Source organism: Netta rufina (assembly GCF_964035555.1).
Source record: "Netta rufina genome assembly, chromosome: 32".
NCBI classification, from domain to species: domain Eukaryota; kingdom Metazoa; phylum Chordata; class Aves; order Anseriformes; family Anatidae; genus Netta; species Netta rufina.
The window spans coordinates 209,758-236,781 of record NC_140156.1 but is presented as its reverse complement, the minus strand read 5'-3'; the positions used below and the strand labels follow the sequence as shown (position 1 = coordinate 236,781).

The 27,024-nt window shown below is 61.9% G+C and overlaps 3 protein-coding genes across 3 annotated transcripts; 1 reads left to right on the top strand and 2 right to left on the bottom strand.

Annotated features, from left to right (window-relative positions):
* Positions 1–171: 171 nt before the first annotated feature.
* LOC311220513 (uncharacterized protein) lies at positions 172–3,778 on the bottom strand (the record flags this gene model as incomplete). The annotated part of the gene is made up of 7 exons (XM_084304076.1): positions 172–342; positions 455–492; positions 1,191–1,234; positions 1,526–1,606; positions 2,232–2,308; positions 2,762–3,044; positions 3,677–3,778. The coding sequence occupies 4 exons, from the start codon at positions 3,776–3,778 to the stop codon at positions 1,577–1,579; spliced, it is 492 nt and encodes a 163-aa protein (XP_084160202.1). The 3' UTR covers positions 172–342; positions 455–492; positions 1,191–1,234; positions 1,526–1,576.
* Positions 3,779–4,388: 610 nt separating this feature from the next.
* On the top strand, positions 4,389–6,411 carry TMED1 (transmembrane p24 trafficking protein 1). The gene is made up of 4 exons (XM_084304021.1): positions 4,389–4,579; positions 5,213–5,310; positions 5,387–5,573; positions 6,102–6,411. Exons 1-4 carry the CDS (start codon positions 4,409–4,411, stop codon positions 6,318–6,320), a joined length of 675 nt encoding a protein of 224 aa, XP_084160147.1. The 5' UTR covers positions 4,389–4,408; the 3' UTR covers positions 6,321–6,411.
* A 1,445-nt stretch (positions 6,412–7,856) lies between these two features.
* Positions 7,857–26,989, bottom strand: DNM2 (dynamin 2). Its single transcript, XM_084304015.1, is given in 30 exon segments — positions 7,857–8,007; positions 8,010–8,034; positions 8,174–8,190; positions 8,192–8,260; positions 8,262–8,319; positions 8,321–8,364; positions 8,366–8,441; positions 9,039–9,085; positions 9,087–9,272; positions 10,267–10,403; positions 10,406–10,430; positions 10,675–10,786; positions 11,404–11,413; positions 11,416–11,488; positions 11,490–11,513; positions 12,195–12,308; positions 15,085–15,136; positions 15,966–15,995; positions 16,787–16,857; positions 17,605–17,691; positions 18,184–18,322; positions 18,925–18,992; positions 19,087–19,222; positions 19,824–19,966; positions 20,178–20,338; positions 20,490–20,588; positions 21,478–21,681; positions 21,954–22,103; positions 23,151–23,224; positions 26,785–26,989. Coding segments are annotated over 30 exon segments (2,637 nt in total). The 5' UTR covers positions 26,946–26,989; the 3' UTR covers positions 7,857–7,962.
* Between the last annotated feature and the right edge of the window lie 35 nt (positions 26,990–27,024).

Here is a 27,024-nt window from a genome sequence, read left to right as displayed (position 1 = left end):
GAACGGGAACCAGAGAGGGGAATGGGGGCAGGAATGGGAACTGGGATGGGAACGGGAATGGGAACCAGGATGGGAAATGGGGACCGGGAACTGGGATAGGAACCGGGCCCAGGAACCCAGAGCAGGAACCAAGAAGCAGGCACAGCCCCAGCCCCGTCCCGTCAGCGGGCAGCCAAAGCCTTTATTGACACCATTTGGGGGGGTCCCGGGGGGTCCCGGGGGGGTCCCGGGGGGCTCGGTCCGTCCGTCCGTCCGTCCTCACGCGGCCGATCTGAAGGTGCTGAAGTGGGGCCGGGCCGGGGAGGGCGAGCGGGGCCGCGGGGTGGGGGGGCCGGGGGGGCTCTGCACCGGGACGGAGGCTGCGGTGAGCGGAGCCCCCCGGGGGGGGCACCCCCAGCGGCCCCCCAACGGCCCCACAGCGGCCCCATAGCGGCCCCATAGTGGCCCCACTCACCACAGGGGCTCCAAAGACGCGGTTCTCGTAGCAGAGCTCTGCCAAAGGGATGGGGGGGGCGTTAATGGGGTGCCCCCGTAGACGGGGCCGTGCTGACCCCGTATGGGGTGCCATGAGCTGGTAATGGGGTCACTGGTTCTGACATGGTGTGGGGTTACTGGGTCCCAACCCAGTACGGGGTCACTGGGTCCTGACCCAATATGGGGTCACCAGATCCCCAACCCGTTATGGGGTCATCGGGCCCTGACCCAGTATGGGGTCACTGGTTCCCAACCCGGTATGGGGTCACTGGGTCCCCAACCCATTATGGGGGTACCAGTTCCCAACCCATTATGGGGTCACCGGGCCCCAACCCGTTATGGGGTCACCAGGCCCCAACCCGTTGTGGGGTCACCAGGCCCTGACCCAGTATGGGGTCACTGGTTCCCAACCCATTATGGGGTCACTGGGTCCCCAACCCATTATGGGGTACCAGTTCCCAACCCATTATGGGGTCACCGAGCCCCAACCTGGTATGGGGTACCAGATCCCAACACATTATGGGGTACCAGATCCCAACACATTATGGGGTCACCGGGCCCCAACCCATTATGGGGTCACCGAGCCCCAACCTGGTATGGGGTACCAGATCCCAACACATTATGGGGTCACCGGGCCCCAACCCATTATGGGGTCACCGGGCCCCGACCCTTTTGGGGTCACGGTTTCCCTCCCCGTTGGGGTGCCGGTGCCCTACCCGTTGTGGGGTACCCCGTCTCGGTCCAGCACGTCTCCGTGTGCCTGCAAAACAAACCCCATGGCAGCCCCGGGGGGGGGCATTTTGGGACGGGAGGAGGCTGTGGGGTGGGGGCTGCCATGGGGGGGGGGGGGGGTCCAAATGCTGCCCCCCCACCCCTCGGCGCCCCCCACCCCTCGACACCCCCCCCCGCGCCCCCCACCTCGCTCACCTCGCCGCCCGCCGCCGTCCGGCCCTGGCTGCCGGGGAAGAAAAGGGGCTTTGTAGGGCGGCGGGGAGCCCCCCGGGGACCCCCACCCCAAAATCCAGACCCCCCCCCCGCCCCCCCCCAGCACCTCGCCACGCCGCCGCCGCCGCCACCGCCGCCAGCACCAGGACGGCCGCGCTCAGCACCACCGCGAGCAGCCAGGGCCGAGCTAAAGGGGAAGGCAGGGACGGGGCTGGGGGGGACCTGCCGCGACCCCCGGGGGGTGGGGGAAACGGGGAGACCCCCCCCGTGTCCCCGTAGCCCCCCCGTGTCCCTATAACCCCCCTGTGTACTCCGTAACCCCCCCATGTCCCCCCCATGTCCCCAAAACCTCCCCGTGTCCCATAGCCCCTCCTCGTGTCCTCGTAACCCCCCCGTGTCCCCATAGCCCCCCTTGCGTCCCCATAACCCCCCTGTGTCCCCATAGCCTCCCCATGTCCCCATACTCCCCCCCGTGTCCCTATAACCCCCCCATGTCCCCATAACCCTCCCATGTCCTGTGACCCCCCCCCCATGTCCCCGTAATCCCCCCTGTGTCCCCATAACCCCCTCGTGTCCCCATAACCCCCCCGTGTCTCTGTAACCCCACCGTGTCCCTGTAACCCCCCCATGTCCCTGTAACCCCCCCATGTCCCTATAACCCCCCCCGTTTCCCCATAGCCCCCCCTGTGTCCCTATAACGCCCCCGTGTCCCTATATCCCCCCCCTGTGTCCCCATAACCCCCCCGTGTCCCTATATCCCCCCCGTGTCCCTATAACCCCCCCGTGTCCCCATAACCCCCCCGTCCCCGTACCTCCCAGCTGCGCTGCCGAGGTGGGCGCAGGAGGAGGCGTGGGCGTGAAGTCGGGATGCAGGCGGCGTCCTCCGAGGCTGCAGGTTTTGGGGACAAATGTGGCGGTTTTGGGGCCGAACGCGGCAATTTTTGGGCTGAACACGGCAATTTTGGGGCCAAACGCAGCAGTTTGGGGGCCAAATGTGGTGTGGTGGGTTTGGGGCCGAACGCGGCAGGTTTGGGGTCAAATGTGGCAGTTTTGGGGCTGAACACGGCAGTTTCAGGGATGAACGTGGGAGTTTTGGGGTCAAATGTGATGGTTTTTGAGCCCAACACGGCAATTTTGGGGCTGAACGCAGCGGATTTGGGGCGCAACGTGGTGATTTAGGGAGCAGAACATGGCCATTTTGGGGCCCAACGCGGTGATTTTGGGACCAAACAGGGCATTTTGGGGGCCAAACGCGGCGATTTCGGGGTTGAACGCGGCAGTTTCGGGGCCAAACATGCCAATTTTGGGTCCGAACGTGGCGATTTCATCCCCAGCCTCGCACCATTCACCACGATCTCGGCGCTGAGCTCCGACACCTGCCAGGCGCTGCCGTTGTAGCTCCGGTACCGGCACCGGTAGCACCGGGCCCCTTCCGCGGCCTCGTTTAGGACGAAATCCACCTTATTTTGGCCCGGGGGGGCCGTGAGGCTCTGCAGCGGCCCCGCGGTGCCGAGGAGCTCGAAGGTGCTGCCGGCGAAGCGCCGCGGGGCGAAGCAGCTGATCCGCGCCGTGCCGGACACGAGGCCGAGTGGGGCCGGGGCGAGCTGGGGGGGCTGCCACGGCTCCTGGGGGGGCACCGGGATGGTTCAGGGGGGCTCCCAGCCCGGCTTTTTTTTTTTGGGGGGGCTGGGGGGGTGACGTACCTGCCACCAGGAGGAGAAGCTTCAGCCTCATCCTCATCCTCCTCCCGCGGGGCCCGGCACGCACCGGCCCCGCGGGGTCGGGTTTTTGCTCAAGAGCGAGTTTCATCACTCAGGAAGGAAATGACAGGGCAGGGATTGGGCTTTGGCTTCGCCCCGTTGCACAAAGAGGCGTTTTTTTTCGACCCAAATCCACCCCAACCCCCCAAAAAAAAAAAAAGATTTTATTTCCACCCCAAAAGCCCCAAAATCCCGGCCACATCCTGTGCGCAACGGGGTCACGGTGCGATATCGCCGGGCTCGCTGCCGAATTATCGCAACGGGGCGAGGGGGGGCAAACCCCCAAAATCCCCTCCTGGGCCCCCCAAGACCTGCTCCCCCCCCCCCCCCAGCTGCCCCAGGACCCCCCAGAACCTCACCGGGATGCCCAGAACTGCCCCAGGGCCTCCCGAATGTGCCCCCCGGGCCTTTTGGACCTGCCCCGGCACCCCCCGGGGCTGGGCCAGGGTCCCCACAACTGCCCCAGGGCTCCAGGTTCTGCCCCAGGGGTCTCAAACCTGCCTCATGGGTCCCCCAAAATCTGCCCCAGGCCTCACAAATTTGCCCCAGGAGCCTTGAAACCTGCCCGAGGGTCCCCAGAACAGCCCCAGGGGTCTCATATCTGCCCCAGGACCCCAAAACCTGCCCCAGAAGCCACTAAATTTGCCCCAGGGGTCTCAAACCTGCCCCAGGATCCACAAATTTGCCCCAGGGGCCCCCAAAATCCGCCCCCAGGGGTCTCACATCTGCCCCATGGGCCCCTAAATCTGGCCCAGGACCCCCCAGATTTGCCCCAGGGGTCTCAAACCTGCCCCAGGCCCCCCAAACCCGCCCCAGCCCCCCCCAATCTGCCCCATCTGCCCCAAACGCGCCCCCCCAAACTGCCCCTGCCCCCCCCACCCCGCCGCGCGGGGCATTGTGGGGCCCCGCCCTGCCCTAAGAGCCCCCGGAGGGGCGGGGCCAGGCCCCTACGAGGGGGCGGGCGCAGCTCGGGGCGGCCCAGCCAATGAGAACCCGGGCCGCCGCGCGCCGGCAGCGAGCGACCAATGGGAGTGCGCCGCGGCCGCCGCGAGGCCCCCTCCCACCCCTCCGACCCCGCCCCCTCCCACCCGCGGGCGGCCGCGGCGCCGCCTGCAGGCCCCGCCCCCCGCCTCCCGCCGCGCGGCGCCGCTCCCGCCTCAGGCACCGCCGCGGCCACCCCCTGCGCCGAGGGGGGCGGGGCCCGCCTTAAAGGCGCAGCGCGGCGCAAGATGGCGGCCCCCTGGCTGTGGCTGCTGGGCCTGGCGGCCTGGGCCCGGCCGGGCTCCGCGCTGCCGCCGCCGCCCCCGGACGCGGAGGTGACGTTCGTGCTGCCCGCGGGGCGCCGCGAGTGCTTCTACCAGGGGGCGCCCGGCAACGCCTCCATGGAGGCCGAGTACCAGGTGCCGGGGGGCGGGGGCCGCGGCCGGGAGCGGAGGGGGCGTGGCTTGAGGGATGGGGGCGTGGTTTGTACCAGAGGGGGGCGGGGCTTGTGGGAGGGGGAGGGGCTCTACCGGCAGGGGGCGGGGCTTGGGTTGAGGCACCGGGAGGGGACCGGGGTCGGTACCGGAGGGGGCGGGGCTTGCGTGAGGGGCGGGTCTTGGTGGTTTGGGGGCGTGGTTTGTGCAGTAGAGGGCGGGGCTTGTGGGAAGGGGCGGTGCCGGTACCGACAGGGGGCGGGGCTTGTGTGAGGGGGTCGGGGTCGGTACCGGAGTGGGCGGGGCCTGAGTCGGAGGCACCGGGAGGGGACCGGGGTCGGTACCGGAGGGGGCGTGGCCGGTACCGGAGAGGGGCGGGGTTTGTGCGAGGGGGCGGAGCCTGGGTCGGTGGCACCGGGTGGGGACCGGGGCAGTACCGGGGTGGGGGGGCACCCCCCAGGCCCCGTACCGGGAGCACCGCCGGGACCCGCAGCCCACGGGGTCGAGGCACCGGGAGGGTCCCGGTGACGCTGGGAGGGGCACGGGGGGGAACGGGCCCGGCACCGGAGAGCAGAGAGGAAACCGGAGGCGGGGGGGGGGGTCCCGGTGTCTCTGCAGGTGATCGGCGGCGCGGGGCTGGACGTGGATTTCTCCCTGGAGAGCCCCTCGGGGCTGCTGCTGGTCAGCGAGCACCGCAAGTCGGACGGCGTGCACACGTGAGAGCAGCACCGGCAGCACCGGCACCGGCACCGGCCCCGCGCTCAGCCCCCTTTTCCCTCCCTGTCCCCGCAGCGTGGAGCCCACGGAGGCGGGCGACTACAAGCTGTGCTTCGACAACTCCTTCAGCACCATCTCGGAGAAGCTCGTCTTCTTCGAGCTCATCTTCGACAGCGCCCAGGACGACGCCGACGCCGCCGACGCCTGGCTGGAGGCAGCGGAGCCCGAGGACCTGCTGGACGTCAAGATCGAGGACATCAAGGTGCGGGGGGACCGGGGGGGGGCACAGGATTTTGGGGGAGCCGAGTGAAGGCATTTTGCTCTTTTTTCTGTTTTCTTTTGTTTGTTTGTTTGTTTTGTGTGTTTTTCTGTTTTTTTTTTGTTGTTGTTCTTTTTTTTTGTTTTTGTTCTGTTTTTTTTTGTTTGTTTGTTTGTTTTTTGTTTTTCTATTTTTTTGTGTTTTTTTTTTGTTTTTTGTTTCTTTTTTTCTTTTTTTGTGTTTTTTGTGTGTGTGTTTTTTTGTTTGTTTTTTGTTTTTTTGGTTTTGTTCTGTTTTTGTTTTTTGTTTTGGTTTTGTTCTGTTTTTGGTTTTTGTTTGTTTTTTTTGTTTTGTTTTTCTATTTTTTGTTTTTTTTGTGTGTTTTTGTTTGTTTTTGTTTGTTTCTTTGTTTGTTTTTGTTTCTTTTTTTTTGTTTTTCTGTATTTTGTTTTGTTTTGTTTTTGGTTTTGTGTTTTTTTTTTTAAATTTTTTAAATTTTTTTGTTTTTTTTTTTGGGGGGTGGGGGGGCAGGAATCCATCGAGACCATGCGGAGCCGGCTGGAGAGGAGCATCCAGATGCAGGCGCTGCTGCGAGCCTTCGAGGCGCGGGACCGCAACCTGCAGGAGAGCAACCTGGGCAGGGTCAACTTCTGGTCGGCCGTCAACCTGGGGGTCCTGGTGCTGGTGGCCTTCCTGCAGGTCTACCTGCTCAAGAGCCTCTTCGAGGACAAGCGGGCCGTGCGGACGTAGCGGGGGGGGGCGCCGGGACGTGCCCCCCTGCTCCGTAAATTGCTGGCTTTTCCTCTTTTCCCCCCCCGTAATGATTAAAATCGGCTTTGTAGCCCGGTGTCGCGGCTGGTTTGGGGTTGAGGGGGGGTCGAGTGCACGGGGCACGGCCGCAGCTCCAGGCTCAGCGCTGTTTTTTTTCATCTCTGCACCCCTGGGGGCTGGATCCCCCAAAAAAAAAGCCCCCCCGGAAATGTTTTCTGAGGCACAGGAGCTCCCATTCCCCAAGCTGGATGATGGAATTGGGGGTTAAACAGGCAAATTGGGGAGTTTGAGGCTGACTTCAGGGCACCCCTTGACTCCAGACCCTAAAAGCCCCCCCCTTCAGACCCCAAATCCCCCTGGGGGGCCCCAAAAGCCCCTTCTGGACCCCCAAAACCCCCCTTTAGCCCCCAGTAGCCCCCCCAGGAGGTGAGAGAAACCACCAGGAAGCGCCGGAGCCTTTCACCCTTTTTTTTCCCTTTATTTCTTTTCTTTCGTGTTCGTTTTTTTTTTTTTTTTTTTTTTTTTTTAATTTGTTTCGATTTTTTTTAGTTTATTAATAGGGTACAGAACGGAGGCACTTACACGGCGGCAAACAGAAGGGACAGGAGGGAAGCGTGCTGGTCTTTTATTTTTTTTTTAGGGCCGGGGGGGGGGTAAAAAAAGCCCCCGAGCCACTGGCGACGCTGGGGGGGGGGGCAGCCGAGCACCCCCCGAAAAGCTCTGCCCCGCCAGCGCGGCAGGCTGGGGGGGGTCGGGACCCTCACCTGGGGGGGGGCCCGGACCCCTGAGACCCCCCCGTTAAGGCAGCTGGTGCTGCAGCCCCATCTCCATGCCCCCCCCCCCTCCCCCAAACCCCCGGGGGCGGTGTTTTTAAAAAAAACTACTCTTTTTTTTTTTTTTTTTTTTGCCTTTTTTTTGCTGTTTTTATACAATCCGTACAGTCCGTAGAAATATTTACATCCTCCGCTCCCAGCCGCGGGGAAAGGCACCGTGGGCGGGGGGGGGGGGGACACCGCCGCGGCTCCGGGGGGGGCTCTGCACGTTTTTGGGGGCTCCCCCCCCCTCCTCGGGCCTCCCCCCAGGCTTTGGGGCGCGGCGTTAACGAGGTGACTTCGTTAACGAACCGCTCCCCGGCCTGGGTTCCCCTGGAGAAATTTTCCTGGAAGCTCTTAAAAAAATCAAAACCAGGAGATAAAAAGGCTACGGGGCACCAGCCATCGGCTCCCGGGAGTTTTGGGGGAGAAAACTGCAATTCGCTAAGTTTTATATATAATATATTAATACAAAAATTCTGGGGGGAGGAGGAGGAGGAGGAGGAGGAAGGCAGGAGTCTGCTCAGCCTCGGCTCGCCCGTCCCCACCTCGCACATCGGACGCTGGGGGGGTCGTGGGGGGGCGTTTCTGACCGAAAAAGTGCAATATTCGCCCCCCCAGAAAACCAGAATCCTCCCCGTTTCGGTGGCCGGGGCGGAAGCGCTCTGCCAAGCCGAAGGCGGGTGGGGGGGGGTTGAAAAAAATCGAGAGATGAGACGCAGGGGGGGGGAAGGGGAGGCCCGGGGGGGGGCCCCCCCCCCAACCCCTTTTTTTCTTCTTCCCCGGTGGCCCCCCCAATTTGGGGGGGGTTAATCGAGGAGCGAGGGCTCGGCGGGGCGGATGATGGTCGGGCCGGATTCGGCGCCGCCGGGGGTCTCCTGCTGCGGAGAGAAGGGGACGGGGGGGAGGTGTGGGGACGGGTGGGGGGGCACAGCGAGGGGTCCCCCCGGACGAGGAGGGGACCCGTGGGGGGGTCAAGGAGGGTGTGGGACCCCCCCCAAATTGAGGCCAGGGGCTTACCTGGGCACGCCGGGGGGGGATGCCGGGGGGGACGCGTGCCGGGCCGCGAGGGGATCTCTGGGGGGGGGCTGAGAAGGGGTCGTGGGGGGGCAGCGAAGACGTTTTGGGGTCCGGGGCGTGAGGGGATGGGGGGGGCCGTGAAGGGGGACGGCCCCCCCCCCCCCCGCGGGGACGGGGATGAGCGGCGGGCCCCGGCGTCGGGCCCCGCACGGCCGGGGGTCGGCCCGGGGGGAGCACGGCCGAGACGGGGCGGCGCTGAGGTGGGGGGCTGCGGGGGGGGCATGGCGGGGGTGAGGGGGGGGGTGCAGTGTGCTGCGGACCCCCCCCCAGAGCCCGCTGAGCCCCCCAGAATCCTGCTGAGAGCCCCAGAACCCCTCCAGACCCCCCCAGAACCCAGCTGAGCCCCCCTGAAACCCCCTCAGGACCCCCCCCAAACCCCCACTGAGCCCCCCAGAACTGCCCCAGGACCCCCTAGAACCCTGCTGAGGCCCCCAGAACCCCCCTGAACCCCCCCAGATCTCCCAGAACCCCACTGAGCCCCCCAGAACCCCCCAGGACCCCCCTAGAACCCCACTGAGCCCCCCAGAAGTCCCCAGAACCCCCCCAAGCCCCCCCTGGACCCCCCAATAGTCCTCCAGAACCCCACTGAGCCCCCAAAAACCCCCAGAGCCTCCCCAGAACCCCTCCAGAACTCCCCAGAACCCCACTGAGCCCCCCCCAAACCCCCCAGAGCCCCCCAAGAACCCCTCCAGAACTCCCCAGGACCCCCCAGAACCCCACTGAGCCCCCCCCAAACCCCCCAGAGCCTCCCCAGAACCCCCCCAGAGCCCCCCACGACCCCTCCCCAACCCCCCCCCAGCCCCACCTGTGCCCGCTGCCGGTCTGCAGCCAGGTGTCGTCCTCGGGGGGGGGGCACGGGGGTGGACACGGTGCTGGTGCTGATGTCTCCGATGATGCCCAGCGCCTCCTTCAGCGCGTGGTACATGCGCAGCATCTCGTCCCGCCGCTGCGCCTGCTCCGCCGACTCCTCCATCAGGCTGCCCTGGTCGGCCGACGAGTACAGGTAGGCCAGCAGCTCCGAGTGGATGAAGTCCTTGGTCTGCCGGGGAAAGGGGAAAACGGGGGGGGTGATGCGGCCCCCGAAAAGGGCTTGGGGGGTTTGGGGTCGCTGGGACGAGGGGAGGGCGGCAGCGCGGGGTGGGCCGGCGGCACCGGTTTGGGAGGATGGGGGGGAAATCATTGGGGAATCAAAAACCCCCTCAGCCTTTGCTCAAATCCTAAATATCCCCACTTGGAAGGGACCCTTAGGGATCATCCAGCCCAAATCCTAGAGTCCTAAATACCCCCAGTTGGGAGGGGATGAGGGGAGGGCGACCCCTCAGGGCTCACAGGGCGCACCGGTGGCCCCCGTTTTGTGAGAAATGGATGGAAAAATCATTGAGAACCCAAACACCTCCTTGGCCTTTGCTCAAATCCTAAATAACCCCACTTGGAAGGGACACTTAGGGATCATCCAGCCCAAATCCTAGAGTCCTAAATATCCCCAGTTGGGAGGGGATGAGGTGAATGTGGCCCCTCAGGGCTCACAGGGCGCACCGGTGGCCCCATTTTGTGAGAATTGAGGGAAAAAAACATTGAGAAACCCAAACAGCTCCTCGGCCTTTGCTCAAAGCCTAAATATCCCCACTTGGAAGGGACCCTTAGGATCACCCAGCCCAAATCCTAGAGTCCTAAATATCCCCAGCTGGGAGGGATGAGGTGAAGGTGACCCCTTGGGGCTTGCAGGGCGCACTGGTGGCCCCGTTTTGTGAGAATGGAGGGAAAAATCATTGAGAAATCAAAAACCTCGTGGACCTTTGCCCAAATCCTAAATATCCCGAATTGGAAGCGACCCTTAAGGATCACCCCACCCAAATCCTAGAGCCCTGAATACCCCCATTAGGAAGGGACCCTTCGGGATCACCCGGCCCAACTCCCCGGCTCTCCAAGCACCGCGCCGGGGGCTCGGCGTGCCCCGAGGGGGGGGGGGGCTGGGGGCTGATCCCACGGCACCGGGAGCCCCCCCGTTGTCCCCCCCCCGGCTCCCCGCTCACATTATTGATCATGAGGTGCATTATGGTCTTTGGCATGAGGTCGCGGATGGACTTGTTGATGATGCCCACGTAGGAGTCGACGAGGTTGCGGATGGTCTCCACCTGGCGCTCCAGCTGGGGGTCCATGGAGAAGGTGTCTCCTGGGCGCCGTCCTCGTTCTCCGTCTGTTTTGGGGGGTGGGATTAAGGGGGGGGCACTCATCATCCTCTTGTCCCCCCCACCCCACAACCTCTTCCCACCCTAAACGGTGGCTTTGGGGGGAAAAATGGGATTTGGGAGCCAAAGGAGCGCGTCCTGCTGCGGGATCCTGGTGACGCCGCGCATTTTGGGGTCTTGTGGGGGTTTTGGGGTCCTGGGGAGGCAGTAGGGTTTTGGGGGGGGGTTTTGGGGTTTTTTTTGGGGGTTTACTTGGTCTTTCTCTGGGTAAACGCCCGCCCGGAGGAAGGAGGCCTTCCAGCTGTCCACGTCCTCCTGGGAGTCGCAGGCCAGCTCGATCTGCCGCAGGTCCTTGTAGACGTTCCTGAGGGAAGGAGAGGAGGAGGATGAGCCCCAAATCCCTCCCGAAGACCCCCAAAACCACACAGGAACCCCAAATCCCTCCTGGAGGAACCCAAAACCATTTGGCCTCAGCACCAAGGAGCCCAACTCCCTCCAGGAGGCCTCGAAAAACCACACGGGAGCCCCAAATCCCTATGGGGAGGACACCAAAACCACACGGGAGCCCCAAATCCTGCCAGGAGGCCCCCAAAACCACGCTGCTTTGGCACAGGGGAGCCCCAAATCGTTCCTGAAGGAACCCAAAACCACACAGGAGACCCGAATCCCTCCTGGAGGAACCCAAAACCACACGGGAGCCCCAAATCCTGCCAGGAGGCCCCCAAAACCACGCTGCTTTGGCACAGGGGAGCCCCAAACCCCTCCCGAAGACCCCCAAAACCACACAGGACCCCCAAATCCCTCCTGGAGGCCCCCCAAAACCACACAACCTTGCACCAGAGAGCCCAAATCCCTCTGGGAGGCCCCCAAAACCACACAGCCTCAGCACAGGGGGATCCCTAAATCCCTCCGGGATCCCCGGGCATAAAATTTCGGCAGCCGCTGCCTCCCCCAGGTGCGTTTCCCCCCCCCCGGCCCGACCTCTGCTCGGGTTGAAGATGGCGAAGACGTGCTTGGTGGACATGAAGCCCTTCTCCACGTCGCGGATCTTCAGGTTGTCCAGGGGCCAGCATGTATTTCTTCTCCTTCTCCTGAAAAGGAGGGGAAAAAAAAGCAGGGTGAGGGCGTTCGGAGGGGCTCTGCCCCCAAAAGGGACGTCCCGGCCACCCCGATCCTTCCCTTCTTCTCCTCCTCCGCGATTTGCTGTGAAATCCGCGGGTTTTGGGGGTTTTGGTGGGTTGATTTCCAGGCTGGGTTCGGTGAGGCTTTTGCCACATCAGGAAGGAGCCAAAAAAAAAGGTTGACCCCCAAAAAGAAGGTCCCTGACCCACAAAAGGAGGCTCCCTGACCCAGGAGGCGCCTAGTCCCAAAAAGAAGCTCCCTGACCCCAAATGGAGGCCCCTAGTCCCAAAAAGACAGGTCCCTGACCCCAAAAGGAGGCTCCCTGACCCAGGAGGCGCCTAGTCCCAAAAAGAAGCTCCCTGACCCCAAAAGGAGGCTCCCTGACCCCAAATGGAGGCGCCTAGTCCCTAAGGGAGATGCCTGGTCCCAAAAAGAAGCTCCCTGACCCCAAAAAGGAGGCTCCCCGACCCTAAGAGAGGTGCCTGGTCCCAAAAGAAAAGGTCCCTGACCCCAAACGGAGGCTCCCTGACCCCAATGCAGGCTCCCTGACCCCAAAAAGCTGCGTCCCCATCCCCGGGGGTGCCCGTGGAGGTGCCGTGTCCCCCCCCCCCCCCCCGTGGCCCCCCCCCCCCCCCCGTGGCCCCCCCTACCTCCTCGTCCTTGTACCAGGACAGGGACTCTGCGGTCAGCACGAACCAGTACTCCTTGGAGCCGCCCTTCATGATGCTGATGTTGTTGATGGTCAGCCAGCCCCGACGGATCACCTGCGGGCACACAGGGGGGGGGGCAGCACCGGGGGCGTCCCGAGGAGCCCCCCCCCCCAAGGGACGGGAGCTTCGGGAGGATTAAAGCACCAAAATCCCGAAGTTTTCACCCAAATCCGCCTTATTCCCCTCAAAACGCCCTCGCTGCACAGCCCAAGCGTCGCTGCTGGCATCCCAAGCTGGACCCCAGACTCATTTAGGGGCTAACGAGCCCCCCCCCCCCGGCTCATTTAGGGGCTAACGAGCCCCCCCTAGCTAATTTAGAGCTTAACGAGCCCCCCCCAGGCTCATTAGAGGCTAATGAGCCCCAGCAGCCTCCCTTCCGCCCCCCCACAACCAATTTGGGGATAAACCAGGGGATTTCTCCTCCATATTCCCAGTTCCCCCCCCCCCACCAATTTTGGGGATAAACCAGGGATTTCTCCCCCATATTCCCAGTTCCCCCCCCCCCCCCACTAACTTTGGGGATAAACCAGGGGATTTCTCCCCCATATTCCTATTTTTTACACCGTGGGGTCGAGCCCTCGCCCCCCCCCACCTCTCCTTGGGGTCTCCCCGCTGAGCACCCCAATTCCTGGAGGATTTGGGATTTTTTCTGGGGGGGGTCCCAGCCTCGCCATAGCCCTTGCCCCCCTGGATCGCCCCGTGCCCCCCCCCATTTTGCAGGGTTAGTGCCTCCAGCCGGGTTAGTGGGGGGGTGGTGGTGGGGGAAAAAGCGTGCCATGGGGTGGGGGGGGGGGGGGGTGGCAGCCCGAAGCGGGGCCTGGGGGGGGGGCAACGAAGGCTGGGGGCTGAGCAGAGAGGAGCTGGACGGAGTTCGGCACGGTTTGGGGGGAAAAATGGAAATTTTGGGGATGGGGAGGGGATGGGGAAGGGGAGGGGGGGGCCGTGCCGAAATCCTTGGGGGGGGGGCGCACACAGAAGTGGTTTTCTTGGCAAGGGGAGGGAGGAGGCGGGGGGGCGGCAGAGAGAGGGCTCTGCCCGCTGAGTGGCTCCGAGCACCCGTTTGGGTCTAAAAACCATCGGTTTGGCTTTAAAAAAATCACGATTTTGGTTTTCAAAAGCATCGGAAACCGCTGCTTTGGCTTTAAAACCCATCAGTTTGGCTTTAAAATGCCTTGGTTTGGTTCTAAAAACCATCAGCTGTGTTCTAAAAACAATCAGTTTGGGTCTAAAAACCATCGGTTTGGTTTTAAAAAGCAGCGTTTTGGTTCTAAAACCATCAATTTGGTTTTAAAAACCATCGGTTTGGTTCTAGAACCCATCGGTTTGGTTTTGAAATGCACCATTTTGGTTCTAAAAGTCATCAATTTGGCTCTAAAAACCATCGGTTTGGTTCTAAAAATCATCAATTTGGTTTTAAAAAGCACCGTTTTGGCTCTAAAAGCCATCAATTTGGCTCTAAAAGCCATCAATTTGGCTTTATAAACCATCAGTTTGATTCAAAAAACCATCAATTTGGTTCAAAAAAGCACCGTTCACGCTCGGGGTTGATTTTTTTGGGGGCTCACCCCCCCGGCCAGCTGCCCCCGTTGGGGTGCTGGGGTCTGAAGCCTCGAGCCCTTCCTTGTGCCCCCCCCGTGGGCTCAGCCTCCTGGGGGGGGGGCAGGATTGGGCCCGGGGGGGGCTCCCTGCGTTTTACAGGAGGTGCTGGGAGGAAATGGAAGCCTGCAAAGATTTGGGGAGGGGGCCAGGGGGGTCGAGGCTGCTTCCATTTCCTCCACCCTAAACCCCAAAAGCAGGGGCCGGGACCCCCCCCCCTGCCGCCTGCTGCCCCCACCCCGGAGGGAAAAGCTCACCCAGAGGACGGGGAAACTTCTCCCTCGGGGGGGATCCCAGCCCCCTGCCCCCCCCCCCAAAAAGTGAGCACGCTGGAGGAGAAGCTCTTTGGTGGCCAAATAACGGGCCCGAGGGGTTCCCCAAATTATGGGAAAAAAAGCCCAAAAAAGGCACCTCTGAGCCCAAATCCCAGCCCAAAAAAGGCAGTTCTGAGCCCAAATCCCGGCCCAAAAAGCAGGTGGGGGGGGGATGACACCTCCCTCCCCAGGGACACGATGGAGGGGGGAGCACGGCCACGGGGCGATTTCCCCCCTCCAGCCTCCTACTGGTGGGGGGGGCACCCCAAAAATCCCAAATTTTTCGGCCTCCTGCTCCCCTTTCCCCCTCCTCGAGGTGTGGGGGCGACGGGGCCGGGATGAATTCCCCCCTCCGAGGGGCTCCAGGGTTTTTTTTTGGTTTTTTTTTTTTGGGGGGGGTCCTGCCCTGCTCCTGCCTCCGGCGTGCTCGGTTTTGGGGTGCGAGGGGCTCGGGGCTGGGGGGGGGGGGGGGGGGGCGATTCCTGGCCGTGGTCTACCAGTACTACCAGTCCACACGGGTACTTACCAGTATCTCCCCCTTGGGGCGTGCAAAATTAAGGGGGGAAATGTAAAAAGAAAAGCAAAAAAAAAAAAACACAAAAGCGGGACGAGGAGGAGACAGAGGGGAGAGAAAAAGTGAGGGGGGGGGGGGAGGAGAGCAGGAGGCACGGAAATGGGAGGAAAAAAGCAAAAAAACAGCGAGAGAAAACCAGTTACATGCTATTAATTAACATTTTCACAGCGTTAATCACTCGCCGCCGTCTATTCCGACCCAGAGGCGACCTCTGCATGACGTCCTGCCAGGCCTAGGACCATGCAAGGGGGGGCTCCCAGGCCCTCTCCATCCCCCCCCCCGACCCCCCAAAACCTCCATCCCCACCTCCAAACCTCGTGGGTGGGGGGTCCCGGGGGGGCCGTACCTGGTTGGGGACCGCTCGCTTCTTGTTGGTCTGCGTGTTCCTCTGCTGGGCGCTGGGGTGAAAGATAAAAAAGGGGGGGGGGGGATTGGAAATTTAGGAGGGGAGGGGGACGGTGCCCAGACGCCCCCCCCCCCCGGGGCCGCGCGCCCCCCAGCCGGGCTGCCAGGAGTGCTGGAAGGAAGAGCTGAGGTGGTTTTGATCTTTTTCCCCCCCCCCCCCCCCATGCCCTGGAATTAGGGCCAGCAATTTGAGGAGCCCCCTCCCCGGAGCTGCGGTGCCAAGCAGGGTGGGGGGGGGCACTTGTTTTTGGGGTGGATTTGCTTCCTTCCAGTCCTTCTCTCCGGGCAGGCGGGCGGCGTCCGACCCCGAGGGGCGCGGGGGTGGGAAAGTGTTAAACAGAGGTCAGAAAGCCCCAAAAAAAATCCCGGGGGGGGGGGGGCCCCCACCAAGCAGCACGCCACCTCTCCACCTCCTGGCGGCCCCCCCACCCCAAAGCGGGGACCAAAAAGCCGCGTACCTGCAGGGGGGGGGGCGCTACCTGTACCTGTCTCTCCTGAGCACCCACGGGGCCGCGGGGGGCGAGGCGAATAGGCAGGAGGGGAGGGGTGGGGGGGGGGAACAAAATTCGGGAGAACCGTTAGAAATCGCTCAAAAGCACCTGGGGGGGGTGGCAGCACCCCCGGGGGGCTTCCCTGGCCTGGGGGGGGGAGCTGGGGTTCGTCCTGGGGGGTCCTAAAAAGCCCCCTCCTGGGGGTGAGCCCCCGGCCTCGTGCTCCGGGTGGGAGCTCGGCGCATGCAGGGTCGTCATGCTGCTGCTGCTAACGATGCTGCTAATTAATTATGCTGCTAATTACGCCGCTAATTACGCTGCGGGTACCCACCCTGTCGCCAAGTGCTGCTCAGTGTAACAGCTGGGGAGAGGGAGAGGTTCGGAGGAGTCCGGAGCGAGAGAGAGAAAGAGACAGCGAGGTGGGGAGAGGAGCAAAAAGAGAGGTTAGGGGGGGGGAGGAGGAGGAGGAGGGGAGGAAGAGGAGGAGAGGAGGAGAGGAAGGCACCCAGGGGTGAGGGGGGAGACGGGAAGGGAGAGGAGGGGGGAAAAATGAGAGAAAAATAAGAGGTGGGGGGGGGAAGAGAAGATGGGGAGGGGGCTCCTGGGGCGCGAGGGGTGGCTCCGGCCCCGCGGGGGGATGCTGCTGGGAGGAAGAGGAGGAAGGACGGGAGGAAGGCTGGGGACAGAGAGACAGGGACAGACTGACAGGGACAGACTGACGGATGGGGACAGCCCCCTCCTCGTGGCCCTGCAGCCCTGGGATGGCTCCGAGGGCCGAGCTCGATGCCCTCAGGGCCCCCCCTCTGCTCCCCCCGGGGTCACCAGGAGCCTCCTCGCCTTCCCCCGCAGGGCGAGCGGCCCTAAAATTACCTGAATTCACCCCAAAACCCCCCCGCAAGCAGCCCCAAAATGCTTCCGAGGCTGAACTTTAACCTCGGGGTGATAAAGGGGAAGGTGAAAGGCGGCGGGGGGGCTCTGCGCCCCCACAGGCTGCGGGGGGGAGCGGGGATTTGGGGCTGCGGCGCAAACCCCACAGCTCCCAAGCCCCTGGAGAGCCCCCCCAGGGGGGGTTTTGGTGAATTAAAATGGGGCTGGGGGGGGGTCGCCTGCTGCTCGTCGCCCCCCGCCGGGCGCCGCGGCGTCGCCACTCACTTGGCGAAGCCGATGAAGTCCTCGTGGTTGGTGTTGATGTAGGACAGCTCGATGTCGATCAGCAGCAGGATCTGGGGGGACATCCCCGGTTAGGAGCCCCCCCCGGCATCTGGCTGCTGCCAGAGGGGGCTTTGGGGTCGCCAGAGGGGGCTTTGGGGTCATGACAAGGAGCTTTGGGGTCACCAGAAGGAGCCTTGGAGTTGCCAGGGCGGTTTTGGGATCACCAGAGGGGGCTTTGGGGTTGCAAGGGAGCTTTGGGGTAGCGAGAGGGGGCCTTGGGATTGCCAGGGGGAGCTTTGGGGTCATGACAGGGAGCCTTGGGGTCGCCAGAAGCAGCCTTGGGATCACAAGAGGGGGCTTTGGGGTCGCCAGGGGGAGCCTTGGGGTCACCAGAGGGGGCTTTGGGGTCATGACAAGGAGCTTTGGGGTTTCAAGGGGGAGCCTTGGGGTTGTGAGGGAGCTTTGGGGTCACCAGGGGGGGCTTTGGGGTCATAACAAGGAGCTTTGGGGTTTCAAGGGGGAGCCTTGGGGTTGTGGGGGGGCTTTGGGGTCATGACAAGGAGCTTTGGGATCACCAGAGGGGGCCTTGGGGTTGCGAGGGAGCTTTGGGGTCACAACAGGGAGCTTTGGGGTAGCAAGAGGGGGCCTTGGGATCACGAGAGGGAGCTTTGGGATCACCAGAAGCAGCCCTGGGATCACCAGAGGGGGCTTTGGGGTCGCCAGGGGGAGCCTTGGGGTTGTGAGGGAGCTTTGGGGTCACGAGGAGGAGCCTTGGGGTCACCAGGGGGGGCTTTGGGGTGGCGAGGGGCTGCGCTCACCTGGTCCTTGGTCTTGCCCTCGCGCTCCCTGATGTGCGTGGTGACGATCCGCTCCGTCTCCTCCCGCAGCCGGGGGTAGGAGCCGAGCTGGAAGGGAAGGGAGGGATCGAGGAGGAGGAGGAGGGGGAGGAAGCAGCAGCCGAGCCCCCCCTCCTCTTCCCCTAATTCCTGGGGGGCTGCGGCAGCAGAGAAATGGGGGGGGGGGAAATTTCCTGCAGGGGGAAATTCCCTCGGGACCCTCGGAGCTGCCCCAGGGTCGCCAGTAATTAAAAAGGGGAGCCTTTCCCCCAAACTTTGGGGTAATTAACGCTTCTGAGAGTGAATGTCAGCGCTGGGGGGGGCGCCTTGGGACGTGGGATGGTGCTCGTTAGCAGGCAGCTCGTTAATTGCAGGCAGGGAGCTGCAGGAGGTGTCCCCAAGGATCGATCGAGCCCTGGGCGCATCCCCAGAGGCAGCGATTTGACACCAGGAGGGATCGAAAAACTCCACGGCGGGAGAGAATTCGGGCTGCAGGTCGTTTTTGGGGGGAAACCTTGCGGATTGGGGGGGGGTCGTGGGGCAGCCAGCCCCCGCCCCTACCTTGCTGGTGCACTGCCTGACCGTGTTGATGAGCTCCTGGATCACCAGGTCGACGCATTTCAGGCAGGGCTCCTTCAGCTTCACCACCTGCTTCTTCACGATGGCCTCGAACGCCAGGTCCGGGGTGAAGAGCCCGGTCCTACACGGGGTGGGGGGGACACCGGGGGGCAGGGGGAGGGAAAAAAAAGGGGTTGTGAGGTCCTCAGGCTGCATCCTGATGAGGCTCAGCGCCGGGGAGCGGCTCCCTGCCCCCTTTTTTCCACCCCCCCGTCAGGCAGCAGAGGGTTGGGGTGGGTTTAGGATTAATTAGAATTAGTGCTCCTAATCCTAAACCCCTGGGATGAGGGGGGAGGGCGCGGCAAGGAGCCAGGGAGCTGCCTTTTTGGGGGGGTTTTGGGGGGTTGGATGCGCCCCAAGAGGGTCGAGTGGTCCCTGGGGAGGGGAAGCTCTGGATTCCTGCTCTCCTTCCAAATTTCGAGGCTGAAGCACGCCAGGAGGGCTGGTGCCCCCCCAAAATCCCCTCCTGGGTCCGCACCCAGGCCAGGAGGGCACCCGAAGGGGACGGCTCTTCCCCTCTGGGGGGGGTTCAGCTCCCTGCCCTCCCCTCCAGCTCCCCTCTTCCCCAGAAACGGGAAGAAAAACGGAGATTTCAGCAACCAAACCCGGGAAAGGCTCCGAGGGGGCACCGAGGGGGCACCCGCACCCCCTGGATCTTTTTGGGGACCCCCCCCCAACACCTGCCTGACGCCGTGGATGTTCTTGATGGCGTAGCTGATCTCTCTCCTCAGGTCCTTCTCGTCGAACTCCATCTGGGCAGGAGGGGAGCCGCGGTCAGCAGCGCGTCGGGCGCCCCTGGGAGCCTCCCCCTGCGCCCCAGCGAGGGGCCGCCGCTCGCGGTTTTACCTTCACCAGCTCGAAAGGGAACCTCTCGTGGAAGATGCGGTTGATTCGGGCACCCCCCGACAGCTCGAGGGTGTCCACCTGGTCTCCCGAGCCCTCGATGCGCTTCTCGAAGTCCACGCCGAACTGCTGCACCATCCTGCGGGGCCACGCGGGCTCCAGGTGAGCAGAAACCCACAGAAAAACCCAGAGAAACCCAGAGAAACCCAGAGAAACCCCCATAACCCCGCAGAAACCCCACAGAAATCCTTCCAGAATCCCACAGAAACCCGCAGAATCCCACAGATCCCATCCAGAACCCCGCAGAACCCCAGAGAAATCCCCAGAAACCCCACAGATCCCATCCAGAACCCCCCATAATCCCCAGAAACCCCTCCAGAACCCTGCAGAACCCCGCAGAAACCCCACAGAACCTCTCCGGAACCCCGCAGTACCCCACAGAAACCTGCAGAAACCCCACAGAACCCCAGAGAAATCCCACAGAAACCCCACAGATCCCCTCCAGAACCCCACAGATCCCCCACAGCTCCCCTCCAGCCACCCCAAGCTCCCCAAACCCCGCCTGGCTGCGGGCTCAGCAGCAGAATCCACCTCCGGCTGCGCTTTGGGGAGCACACAAATCTCCCCTTTTTACCCCAAAACGCCGCTTCTCCAGGCAATTCCCCAAAAGGAGCCCTGCCCGAGGAGCCGAGCCGATTTATTGTGGGGGCAGCGCCGGGGAGGGGGGGGGGGGGACTCACTGCAGCAGAGCTTTGGTTTTGCGCGTGGGGTCGTCGGGCCGAAAGTTCTTGTACTCCTCCACCTCCTTCTCCAGCGACAGCAGCTGGCTCTGCAGCTTGCTGCGCAGCGAGGGCAGCGTCTCCCGGATGTGGTTGGTCAGTTGCTAGGGGAAAAATATTCAAAATTTAACCCCAAAATTAAATCCAGCTCCCTGCCATCCACCTCCTTCTGCTCCAAATTGAGGTGGGGACGGCGACACCACAAAACGCCCCGAGGGAGCGCGGCGTTTCCTCCGGAGGGACGGAAAGCAGCCCCGGGGGGAGGCAGGGAGCCCCCCGGCAGCCCCCCGTTTCAGGGGGGAGAAGCCCACCCACCTGGTTGAGGACCTTCTGCAGGTGGGGGGTGCCCATGCGGTCGGCCATGTGCCGGTAAGCGGGGTGGGAGAGGAAGAATTTGCGCTCGGCCGCCAGCGCCGCCCGGATGTCCTTCTTGCCGTCGATGTCCTTCTGGCTCCGGTTGACCACGCCGATGTAGCCTGGGGGGGGACCCACGCCGGGCAGAGCCGGCCCCTTTTTGTTCCTGGAGCATCTTCAGGGCCCCCCCCCGGCGCTTTTTGGGCTCGTTTGGAAGTGGGGAGTGAGGTGGGGGGGGTGTTTTTTTTTTTTTGGGGGGGGGGTTCCTCGTACCTCTGCGCAGGGGCAGCAGTTTGTTCTCCAGCACGTCCCGGGCGTCCGTGCCTTCGTCCATCAGGTCCAGCTTGGTGATCACGCCGATCGTCCGCAAGCCTGGGGCAGCCAAAAAAGATTAATTGATTAATGGATTGATCAATGAGTTGATCAGTCGATCAATGGATTGATCGATGAGTTGATCGATGGCATCGCCCAAAGGGATTGATCAACGGTATCACACAAAGGGATTGATCAATGGTATCGCCCAAAGGGACAGTATCACACAAAGGGATTGATCAATATCGCACAAAGGGATTGATCAATATCGCACAAAGGGATTGATCAATATCGCACAAAGGAACTGATCAATGGTATCACACAAAGGGATTGATCAATGATATCTTGATCAATGGTATCGCCCAAAGGAATCGATCAATATCACACAAAGGGATCGATGTTATCACACAAAGGGATTGATCAATGGTATTGCCCAAAATAATTGATCAATGGTATCGCCCAGAGGAATGTTAGCACACAAAGGAACTGATCGATGGTATCACCCAAAATAATTGATCAATGGTATCGCCCAAAGGAACTGATCGATGGTATTAAACAAAGGGATCGATCAGTGGTACCACAAAGGAATTTATCAATGGTATCGCCCAAAGGAATTGATCAGTGTTATCAAACAAAGGAATTGATCAACGGTATTGCCCAGAGGAATGTTATCACACAAAGGAACTGATCAATGGTATCGCCCAAAGGAATTGATCAATATCACCCAAAGGGATCGATCAATGGCATCGCACGGATCTCAGCGGAGAGGCAGAGAAATATGGGATTGACGGTGAGGAAGGGGAGCGCTGCCCTTCCTCCCCCCCGAGGATCTCGTCTCTCCTCTCAGAGGGAGAAGGGGCCTCAGGCGGCACCTCCGGCCCCCAAAACTGCCGAAATTCTCCGAGGCTCGGCGGTGTGAGAGCCGGGGGGGGGGACGAGGCCGCCTCACCTTGGGGATCCACCTCTTTGGCCATCTTGAGGGCGTCCGAGTTGGCCAGGTCCATGTTGGCGGGCGTGACGGCGAGGATCAGGCTGCTCTCCCTGCTGATGAACTGCAGGATCATGTCCTTGATCTGGTACTCGATGTCCTGCGGCTGGTCCCCCACCGGCACCTTGGTGATCCCCGGCAGGTCGATCAGCGTCAGGTTCAGCACTGGGGGCAGCGAGAGGGGCGGCTCAGAGCCTGCCGCTGGGGATCTCACCCCAAAAAGCCCTCGGAGACCCTCAGAAGGGAGCCACCTTGCTCAGGAGGTGCCCCACGTCCCCCAAAAAAAACACCCTGGGGGTTGTTTCAGCTCAGCCAGACGCTTGGAGCGGCCGGAGTTTGCTCTCAGGACACGTGCTGGCTTAAATCCCACCAGCAGCGTGCACGCAGACGGGTTTTCTCCCAAAAAAGCCCCATCTGAGACAAAAATCCCCGCTCACCGTGCGGCGAGTAGACGCGGAGGTTGATGGGGATGGGGGAGATGCCTTTGTTGGTGCCCGTCACCCGGTCGGTCTCCGCTTCGATCTCCTGCCGCACCTCGTCGAAGTCCGTGAACTTTTTGGATTTGCAGTGCAAAAACTCAGCATATTCTGGGGGAAAAAAAAGGGGAAAAAATTAAATTCATAGACAGCGCGGGTGGCGTGAGGCTGCCCGGCTGCGTCGGGGACCTCTCAGCACCACGAAGCTGAAGCAGAGGCACCCAGGAGGCGCTGAGCCCGGCCCCCAGAACAGCCCTGGGTGTTCCCCCCCTGCCTTTTGGTCCCTGCTGATGGTTTTTAAACGTTTTCCTGGTGGTTTTTAAGGGTTTTGTTGCTGGAAGGAAGGGCTGAGGCTCTGGCTGATGAGGCTCCGGGGTGAAAGCCGGGCTCTCCTCCTCGCGGTGGCCCCGTGGAGGGGGGCAGCTCACCAGCCCCTCGCCAAAAAAAAAGCCCACGCTCAAACCAAGCAGAATGGATCCCTAGATGTTCTCCAAATGCTTTGGGAGAGGTCAAACGAGTGAGAATCGTGCCCAAAACATGCTGGGAACACTCAAACCGACCAGAATCATCACCAAAATGCTTTGGGAACGCTCAAACAGACCAGAATTGTTGCCTAAACGTTCTGGGAATGCTCATACAGACCAGAATTATTCCATAAATGCTCAGGGAATGCCCAAACCAACCAGGATTGTTACCTAAATGTTCTGGACATACTTAAATGAACCAGAATTATTCCATAAATGCTTGGGGAACGCTCAAACAGACCAGAATTGTTACCTAAATGCTTTGAGAATGCTCATACAAACCAGAATTGATCCCCAAATACTCTGGGAATGCCCAGACCAACCCAAAATTGTTACCTAAATGCTCTGGGTACACTCAAATGGACCAGGATTATTCCATAAATGCTTGGGGAACGCTCAAACCAACCAGAATCGCCACCTAAATGCTCTGGAAATCCTCAAATGAACCAGAACTGATCCCTAAATGCTTTGGAAACACTTGTACAAACCAGAACTGATCCCTAAATGCTCAGGGAATGCTCAAGCAGACCAGAACCGTTCCCTAAATCCTTTGGGAACGCTCAGACGACCCAGAACCGTTCCCCAGATGCTGCTGGGTGCGTTTTGGGCCCCGTCTGCCAGGGGCTGCGCGTACCTGTCTTGGAGAAGATGAGCTGCAGGATGAGAGGCCGCCGGGTGACGATGCCGGAGCCGCGGGGAAGGAAATCCCTGCGGGAAATTAAAGGACACGAGGTCAAACGAGCTCAGGACGCGCCGCTCACCCCCTCCTCCCTCCGCAATCGGGGCTGGAAAGGGTAAAAACGGGGCTCGGACCCCAAAAAAAAACCCAATCCCTTCACCACCAGCAGCTCCCCCCGGGGCTGAGAGCGCAGGAATTTGGGCCGAGGCTCCCCCGGGGTTGCCGTAACCGGGTTCAATTAACCAGGCTCAATTAACCGGGTTAATGAAGTGCCTGCGACCCGCCCCGTGGGTTTATCACTGCTTAACGACTTCCTGCAGGACCGGGAGGACGGGACGGGCCCCGTGGAAGGGCGGCTGCCACCGCCGGCTCTATTTCGGTGCCGCTCGCTCGGCCGCGGTTTCGCTCCGATGCCGCATGGCCGCCACTTCCTCCCGGCGAAATCAACCCAAAAAGGCACAAAAAAAATAACATTTTGGGGCTGGGGAAGCGTCGGAACGAGGCCCAGAGCACGAAGCATCCTCCAGAGCTGGCCAACACCCCAAAAACGTCGTCTCCCCCATGGGTGGAGGGCTCGTGAGCAGCCTTTGGGTGACTCGGGGGTGTGGGGGGAAGGAAATCCTCGTGGGATGATGCCCTGCGTGGGCACGGAGTGAGGTCAGAGGCGTGCTGGGAGATGTGAGCACGGAGACAAACTCATTTCTGTAGCCATAACGTCTGGTTGTAGATGTAGAAGTGAAGACAAACTCATTGTTGTGGATGTAACGTGGCTGTAGATGTAAAAGTGGAGTCAAACAGGTGCTTGTAGACGTAAAACTGAAGTCACACCTGTGTTTGTAGATGCAATTGTGAAGACAAACCCATTGCTGAAAACATAACAGGTGTTTGTAGGCATAAAAGTGAAGTCAAGCAAGTGTTCATAGACATAATTAGCAGACAAACTCATTTCTGGAGACATAATGTGTGTTTGTAGACGTAAAAGCGAAGCCAAACTCATTTCTGTAGACGTAACGCGTGTTCGTAGACATAAAAGTGAAGTCAAGCGAGTGTTTGTAGACGTAAAACTGAAGCCAAAGTCGTGTTTGTAGACGTCATTAAAAGACAAACTCATGCCTGTAGACGTAACGGGGGTTTGTAGACATAAAAGAGAAGTCAGAGAGGTGTTTGTAGACGTCAAAGTGAAGTCAAAGAGGTGTTTGTGGACGTAATCACGAAGACCGACCCCTTCCTGCAGACACCAGGTGTCTGGGGGTGTAAGAGCGAGGCCAACCTCCCGTTTGCAGCCCTAATCCCGACGGCCGAGGTGTTTGCAGCCAGACAAACCCCGCAGACGCCAGGCACCGCGCGAAGAGTCAACAGCAGAGCCGGATTTTCCCCTTCCTCAACGCCCCGGGACATGGGGGCCGTGTTTTTGGCCCCGCTGGTGCCCCCCCGGTGCCGTATAAAGCCCCATTGAGGCCGTCACAACGGCCCCATTGTCACCGCGGGGTGACATTGTCCTCGTGCTGACGCTCCCAGGGCTCCAGCAGGACGTCGATGGCGTTTGCCACGGCCACTGGAGGCCTTTCAGCGCAGTGCCTTCGGTCCCTGCTCCTCTGCAGAGCGAATCCGGTGCCCGCCGAGGCTCACGGGGTGGTGAGATGAGCTCCGGGCACGCTGAATCCCGGCCCTGACGCGGGTTCGGAGCTGTGGAATTCGTCTCCCGGCTCCTTTTTGGGTTTTTTGGGCAGCGAGGCAGCTCCTCCGGAACCTTCCCCTGTGCCGCGGGCGGCAGCGGTTCTCCAAACGGCTCCAAAACGCCCGGCTGCGGGGCGAAAATCCAGGCTGGAGGGGCCAGCGCCGTCTGCTCACCTCCTGCTGGAGCAGCGGGGGCTGTTTGGGTGGAATCGGTCCCATTTTTACCAAGTTTGCACTGGAAAACTCGTGTTTTCCACCCGGCTGCCTTCCCTTCTCTTTTATTTCTTGCTTCCAAAGCGCAGGGCAGCACAGGAGCTCGGCACGAGGAGCCTGAAGCGTGGAGGGAGCTCAGAGCCCCCGCGGTTCGTGGCCCTGATGCCTCGTGGCCGTCCTGGAGGAATCTCGGAGCGCTCCCAGGAGAGATTTCACCGCAGGATTCCTCCATCCATCCCCCGACGAGCTCTGGCCCTCGTTATTTCGCTCCCCAATGCCCTCATTCCCTCGTTATTCCACCCCCGGATGGTCTCCATCCCTCGTTATTCCACCCCTCGTTACTCCGTCCCCCAGTCCTTCTCCTCCTCCTTTACTGGAGGAGGAGGCGCTGCCACGCCAAGGACACCAGGACCCCACCCCGGCCACAATTACCCGCTCATTACCACGGTCATTAACACGGGCGCATCGTTAGCGCCACCGGGACGCGCCCGGTCACAAAACCAGCCCAGGATGGAGGGCAAAGGGGAAAGGAAAAGGCAGGAAAACGTGAACAAAACCAGACAGAAGCGGGGAAAACTCGCATGGAGCCTTCATGGATCCGTTTCCCACCCGGGATGGGAGCTGAGGGGGTGTCAGTGCGGCAGTCACACGGCCTAAAAGTTCCAAAAAGCCCCAAAAAAGACCCCAAAAGCCCCAAAAATGTTGGAAAAAGGCGTTTGGCTTCTGGTGAGGAGCGAAGCTGCGGCTGGTGGTCAGTGGATGGTGGCAGGACGGGACGAGGACGGCGTCGGGATGGGATGAGGGCGGTGATGGAGTCCGGAGGATGAGGAAGATGAGGATGATGATGAGGATGATGAGGATGATGATGAGGATGATGATGATGACGATGAAGATGAGGATGAGGAGGGCGCCAGGCCGGAATCGCGGCGCAGGAAGCCGCCCATTGTTAACGCTGCGGCCTCCAGCCCTCGAGCGAGCAGGAGGGGGCCCAAAACTGGGGGGGGAGGCTGAAAATATGGGGGTGGGAGCCCCAAAACTGAGGGTGAGGGTGCCAAAAACAACCAAGGAGGCCCCAAAAAACAGAGGGAGTCCAAAAACCGGGAGGGGGGGGGCCAAAAACAGGGGTGGGGGCCCCAAACCTGAGGGTGGGGACCCCAAAAACCAGCGAGGAGGCCCCAAAGCTGGGGGGGGGGCTCAAAACCGGGGGGGAGAACCCCAGAATGGAGGGGGAGGACCCCAAAACGAGGGGAGGACCCCAAAAATCGGGGGGGGGAGGGGCTGGGTGGGGCCGGGCCCTATCGGGCGGGCGCAGGGCCCCAACGGGGGGGGGCCGGGGGGGCCCCGCCGCTATCGGCCCGCCCGCAGGCCTCCCCCCCCCCCGCCTTTGGAGGTTCCGTATTCACAAAGCGCCCCTACGCCAGCGCCGCGCTGCCCCGCCCCGAGCCCTACGCCGACGGCGTAAGGAGCCGCGTAGCGCGCCGCGCACTTTGCGTAGGGCGCCGCGCACCTTGCGTAGGGCTCCGCAGGCGCCGCGCCGCCCGCTGCGCGCTTTGCGTAGGGCACCGCGCACTTTGCGCAGGGCGCCGCGCAACTTGCGTAGCGCTCCCCGCACTTTGCGCAGGGCGCCCCGCGGGCCCCGTCCGCGATTCACGAAGCGCTTTTACGCCGTTTCCGCGGCCGCCGCCGGCCCGGCGCTCACCGGCCTACGAAGTTCTCGAGCACCGAGCTCTTGCCCGCGCTCTGCCCGCCCACCACGGCGATCTGCGGCAGGTCGAGGTGGCAGCTCTGCCCGATGGAGCTGAAGGCGTCCTGCAGCTTGTTGACCAGCGGGATCAGCTCCTCCATGCCGCGGTTCCCCATGGCGGCGGGGCGGCGGCGGCGGCCCGACTTCCCCTCCGCGGCTCCTCATCCGGCACTTGGCGGCGCGCCCCGCCCCGCC

Bases quoted from the DNA above. Each gene is read 5' to 3' on its own strand.
- TMED1 (XM_084304021.1), top strand. From the start codon at position 4,409: ATGGCGGCCCCCTGGCTGTGGCTGCTGGGCCTGGCGGCCTGGGCCCGG. The intron at 4,580-5,212 runs GTGCCGGGGGGC...GTGTCTCTGCAG, and splicing joins CCATGGAGGCCGAGTACCAG to GTGATCGGCGGCGCGGGGCT. The intron at 5,574-6,101 runs GTGCGGGGGGAC...GTGGGGGGGCAG, and splicing joins TCAAGATCGAGGACATCAAG to GAATCCATCGAGACCATGCG.